Below are 6,139 nucleotides of genomic sequence, written 5' to 3' on the forward strand. Positions count from 1 at the left end.
TGCGCCTCTGGGACATGTATAAAAGCTCCCCTCAACACCGAATTTGAGGTCAGACTCCCTTGATCTTCCCGGGTGAAGGAACTCTGACCCTATCTAGCTGAATAGTATCCTGTGACTCTGTTTGCACTCGATTGGCTCATGTTTGTACTCGTTGGCTCATGTTTGATGACTTGTACACTCTTCATAATTTTTCTATATCTTATCCTGTAATAAATACTTAAAGACAGAGAGCTTAAGATACTTTTGATTTCTCACAAAGAAATACATTAATTTCCACCACAATGCTGTCCGGCATTTTTAGATTCACTAAGTCCTATCTGATGTCCTGGAGAGCAGCATTCCCTGCAAAAGAGAAGTAAGTAGCACTGCAGTCAGGAAGGCAACGACATTGTGACCAGCATGACACAAGGGAACGTCCCATATTGAGAATATCTAAATTTCACTGCAAAACCACCTTGTACAATATCACTAGTCATGATGTCATGAGTTCAAATGTGTTATGTCCAAACCCATCCTCCGCAGAGAATTCAACATGGCAGACAGATTTCAGTCCCTGTTGATGGACTAAAAGATCTATGGAACCATGCTGGAGCTCTTTTTTACTTACATTACAGTGATATCCATTAATTCATAAACATTCAAGCTTGCTTTGTGTATGTCATGCCTTTGTTACGTGTGTGGTTATAGCCAGGGGTCAAAGTAGTTTGACGTTATTGCCGGTGCTACAACAGCAGCCTTCATCGCTTCATATTGTTCTCCCACCCCATCCTATCAACTTGGGTCCCTGCAGAACCCAAAAGGTATACCTGTTGTCATATCTCAAAAGCAACCCAATTGCACTATTCACTAGGTACCTCCATATGTGAAATATGTTGGGAGGATGAGGGTTAAATCGTGGAAGTAACACAGAATAATTTGTGAATGTTGCCAAAACATTCCGAATCATAAAAAATCTTTTTGTTTTAAATTACAATGAAATTCATGGACAACAGTTTACAAGCACTGTGTGTGCTTGGAGGTAAAGGTTCACACGCACACTGTTATCCCATCAGAGATACAGACGTTTGACCTGCTGTCCATGTTGATGGAATATAACATGAAACATCACAACTTATTTTGTCATTTTACTTGGGAGATGTTTGCAAGAAATGACTAACTGCCAAAACCCAGAGCACTTGATATCAGACAGCTGCAGCAGAAGTTTATGTTTTCCAGCAGTCAGCAATCTAAACTGTTTTGGAAAGGCAGGATTAAAAAGCTGCAGTAAGTGCTGGGCACTAACACACTTCAAAATTCTCACTCTCACTTACAGAGCACTACACGGTCAGGCTCCTACATATGTGACTGAGAGTACCTCCACACTACTCTGTTTGCATTTAGAAATGGAGTTTTCAAATACAAACGATCTCCGTCCACACGGGCGTTTCAGCATCGTTATCTAATTGATCTGAATCCATGCAGCAACCTTCGAAAACAGATATCACATGACCATTAACGTACATCACGTCACCATTAACACTGGTCACTGGTCATGCGTGTGACGGTGTAAACAGGAAGTAGATTGGTTGCTTAGTTCAAAAAAATACGACATTAATAATGAAAGGTCGCGTTTGATACTTAAGATCTTCCTCTATAAACTCAAACAGACACAGTTCGTGGAAAGTTTTAGAAGTTTTATTTTTCAGACTTAGTTACAGCACTGCGGGTCTCTCTCTCTCTCTCTCTCGCTCTCTCTCTCTCTCATATCAAATTCAGTTTAAAATCAACACGTAAACGTTTACTATATTATGGGTCCATAAATGTGGTCAACACACGTCTCTCACTCGTTTCCTTGTTGTCTGTTCTCACTCGTAGCTCTGCTGGTGGCTTAGCTCCGTAGGGCTGATAACGCCGCTGGTCACGCCGCTCACTAATCACTCCAATAACAGCTGCTTCCTCCACAGAAATGCAGACTTTAACTGGACAACAGCTGCTAGTACAGACAACAAGGTCAGCAACGCCTGTAATCAGTTGTCCATGTTAAATTAACCAGGGCCCCGTTCCTCGTACGTGGTTCAACTAAGTCGATCAAATGTCCTATTAGCCATCTTAAATTAACCCGATGATTGAAGTCAGGCTATCTCGGTTTCTCAAAGTCTGATCCGCGCTCAAACAATCTCCTTAATTCGAACCAGACTTCAGTAATCAGGATAATTGCGCGTGCCCGTCCTACTTCAAAAGGGGGAAGCATCGATTACCGAAACCATGATTTTCTAACAGTACAATGGCAAATAAACTCAAAGAAAGAGCCTATTTTTACTCCACTGATGAGCAGGAGATTATCATGAACGCGTATGAGGAATTCAAGACCATAATCATGGCAAAATTTAACACCACCGCTGCGAGAGCTAGACAAGAGGCACGGCAAAATATCTCAGACAAGTTAAATGCGTAAGTGTTGGGGAAATGTACAGGCTCATTTTAAGTGCCTCATCACCCCAATAAATCAGATTATATTTATGTTCTAGTGCCTGCTGGCAGTAGGCTTAATGGAATGCATCATCGAATGAGATCTTGCTAGCGAAAATAATTATCTCAACTCTTTCAGAATAAGTAGGTTAAAAACAAGCCAAAAGACTATCTGATTGATACGAATTAATAGATACTTATGAGGATATATGTACTGTATGCGCTTATGTATCATGTACTATATATGTGTATATACATGTCTGTGTAGATTACCATATAGAACTAGTTTGAATATGTGTGCGAATCTGTGTATGGGCAGATCAGTATGTATTATTCATAATCAGAAATTCAATCAATTGAAGTAGTGAAAATAAATTGTGTGTGATTCTTTCTATTCTTATCATGAGTCCACCTTAATCATTTCTTCAATAATGATATGCTGGTGTACTAATAACCCTGTCATATAATTATGAGTGCTTTCAACCCCCATGTATGCAACGCAGCCATGGAGCACACACACATTATTCAGAATGGTGAGTCAGTACAATATGTGCCATGGTAATGTAATGAACACATCCATACGTTTATTAAGCGCCAAATAAACTTTACGAACAGCACAGCATGCAGCGGCTTTCCCGATGTTCTCCGCATCGCCGACACTGTACAAAAATTTACCACTCGCAGAACAGCGCAAGGCTGCATCCAGTGTGTGAGACATCAGTGCTCGGCTGCAGCGTGTGGTGTTCAATGTATGCTCCAGAAGGTCTGTAAATAAATGATTCCTTGTGGGCAGAATGGATAGCGCTCGTATAGGAAGTCATCATGATGTGATAACGGATCTTGGCGATGTGGAAGAACTCTCTCCCTATAAAACGCTAATCTAACTAATATCGCTCCTTCATCAATGGATCTCTGAGGAAGGGAGCTGTACATTAATGCAATAGAGGCTTCTTAGTTTGCTCAGCTGGTTTTAATGGATCACCTTGTGTCTCACTTTACATGCATTTCCGGAATGCATTTGTTGCATTTGTTGTCATTGTGTTAATTATATAGATTTGGACTGTATGCATTGTCCGTTAATTACGAAGCATACCTTCATGCACGGAGTTATTGTTTGTTCAGTACACTGGGAGGGTGCAGGTGATGAGACACAGCAGGGTTCAATCAATGGCAGGGCAGACAATCACAGTAGTGGGAAACAGACAAGGACAGGCAGTGAAGTTAACACAGGACACAAGAGGCAGGGAAAGTCAAAATAAAATGGAAGAAACAAAAAAACATGACACGGGCAGTTTAAAACCAGTATGTCTCATATGTTCAGAGACTGTGACAATTAAAAGCATCAATGTGAAGTGCCACTAAAGAGACAAAGCACAAATCTTTTGAGCAAACGTACCCACTCAAATCCAAAATGACGGCACAGAAAATAAACCTTTGATATGATCTGAACATGAATTCATTGCCCAAAAATAATTTGTCTCACATGTAATACCTGTCATCACCTTCTCTAACACACCTCAGCAAACTCTAAACCAGTGAAACCAGAAACCTTTCATGTCAAATAACCGGTGTGGTTATAGAATAAGTTAGAATGTTCATGTAGAAACCCCTCGCTTAAAAGAATAAAATGCTTTTTAAGGCACTGTAAAAAAAAAAAAAAGTTGTAATGTTTTTATTTATATTGGCCATCAATAACTCTAATAAATCTAATTAAAATCTGGGGATTTATTACATTTTAACAAGCTGTTACATAATCACTTATTGCCTTATCTTTGATTACACACCTTGTGCATACATTATGCAACCAATCACAGACATGGATTTTTATGGATTGCGTGACGGCAACTCCCAGATAGTCAGAGTGGCAAAACTTTACCTTACATTTCTTGCCTAATATTGGCTGCAAGCCCACTTTTTCATGTTATGTGTGTGTGAGGATATCTTCCCATAATTTATATTTAACAGAACAAAAACAACCCAATATCAGAAATTTCGTGGAAGGCTTTTTATGCAAGACCAGACAGTCTCTCACTGAGCTCCCACAGCTTCTTTGCTGCAGCGTCATCCTTGGCTTTAGCATAGACTTCTTTCACAGTGCAGTTAGAGAAGTAACGTCCGTTGAGAGGTTCGATCCCCTCCTGGAGAGCACAGTGCAGGGTGGTCTGGGCTCCCTGAACAGTGTTTTTAAAGAAAAACGCAGTCACAGGCTTCAGGAGCATTTTGAATACGGAGCCTGCGTTCCTTGCCAGCTCAGAGTTGATTGCTCCTGTAAAAACAAAATATTGTAGTTTAGTTGCCTAATCTTTAGCTGCTACAGTAAAAAATTACGGGTTATAGTATATATTATATACAATGTTTAGACAAACCCCAAATCCACAAATATTTTCCCCTTCATCGCCATGATCAGTAGGCAATTTTTGGGGGGATGCCATACTCTTTGATAGCAAAATGACCAAAATGCATCTGTCTTGTTAACCTGCCATCCCCGTTCTACATCCGCTAGTATCAGAGAGAGTGCAGGGGCAGAGGGGTTGTTTAGTTGGATATGTTAGTCTGGTCGGTGTGACTCATTGATCCTTTATCTGGCTGAGGAGTGCAAGTTAGAATATATGGCCCTGACCATGGCTCTGAAATATCAGTAACCTCCATCCGGTCCGGCTGTGCCCACCAGATGCTTGTGAGTCCTCCATCCCCCCTGCTAAAACTTAACAAATCACATACTGGCTATGCTAGACTAGACCAAAATGCACACCTCTATGTAATAACTGCTAACCAGTGTGGAACCAGTGTACTAAAATTCCTTGTTGAAAGAGCTTATTTCCCATTTCTTTGCATGAGTTGAATGGTGATACATTCTGTCTACTAACCCGGATGGAGGCTGTAGCAGGTGACCTTGGTTTCCTGCAGTCTCTTGGCCAGCTCATGGATGAAGAGGACGTTGCACAGCTTGCTATCGGAGTAGACCTGCAAAACCTCCATTGATGAGGTCCCCAGTCCCAGAGCTTTGTGGGTGTTCAGGCAGTCAAAATCTATTTTTCCAAAGTTATGTGCCATAGACGACAGGATGACCACTCTGCTAGGTTCACACTCCTTCAGCCGGTCCAGTAACAGGTTGGTTAATAGGAAGTGACCAATGTGGTTGATGCCAAACATCATCCCCAGTCCGTCCTCTGTTCGACCCTGTAGGTAAATACCTGAGGCAACATGGAGAAAGCTTAATCCTGTTTCCAGACAATGGCAACATTAAAACAGGCAAGTCTTCACACTATCTAATATCTATGGAATATTGATTCCTTGAATATGCAAACATTATAAAATAAGATAATCCTTTATTAGTCCCACAGTGGGGAAGTTTGCAGGATTACAGAAGCAAAGTGGATAGTGCAACAAGATCAGTAAAAACAAAACAAGAAAATAAAAACAGAACAAGTACAATAAATAGTCAAACAGTAAAGGTATAATAAATATGTAGATTGCAAAAACAAACAATAAAAGCTAAAACTACAATATAATACTATTAATAATATTGTTTGTATTGCACATATGTACATTGATATTGATATTGCACATGTATGAATAAATGAGTGAGTAATTCCCTATATGGTATGTGTGGTCTATTCTATGTATACTTCTTTGGTAATGACATACAGTGGGTACGGAAAGTATTCAGACCCCTTTAAATTTTTCACTC

At 40.3% G+C, this 6,139-nt stretch overlaps 1 protein-coding gene across 1 annotated transcript in view; it reads right to left on the bottom strand.

Annotated features, from left to right (window-relative positions):
- Positions 1-3,525: 3,525 nt before the first annotated feature.
- dhrs13b.1 (dehydrogenase/reductase (SDR family) member 13b.1) overlaps positions 3,526-6,139 on the bottom strand; it is a 12,358-nt gene continuing 9,744 nt past the window's right edge. Inside the window, exons 4-5 of the mRNA XM_031872497.1 lie at positions 5,316-5,642; positions 3,526-4,714 (exon numbers count right to left, since the gene is read on the bottom strand). Of these exons, the coding sequence (XP_031728357.1) occupies positions 4,455-4,714; positions 5,316-5,642 (587 nt within the window). The 3' untranslated portion in view covers positions 3,526-4,454. The remainder of the gene's footprint in view (positions 4,715-5,315; positions 5,643-6,139) is intronic.

Source organism: Anarrhichthys ocellatus, unplaced genomic scaffold (genome assembly GCF_004355925.1).
Source record: "Anarrhichthys ocellatus isolate YVR2014 unplaced genomic scaffold, GSC_Weel_1.0 scaffold64, whole genome shotgun sequence".
Lineage (NCBI taxonomy): Eukaryota > Metazoa > Chordata > Actinopteri > Perciformes > Anarhichadidae > Anarrhichthys > Anarrhichthys ocellatus.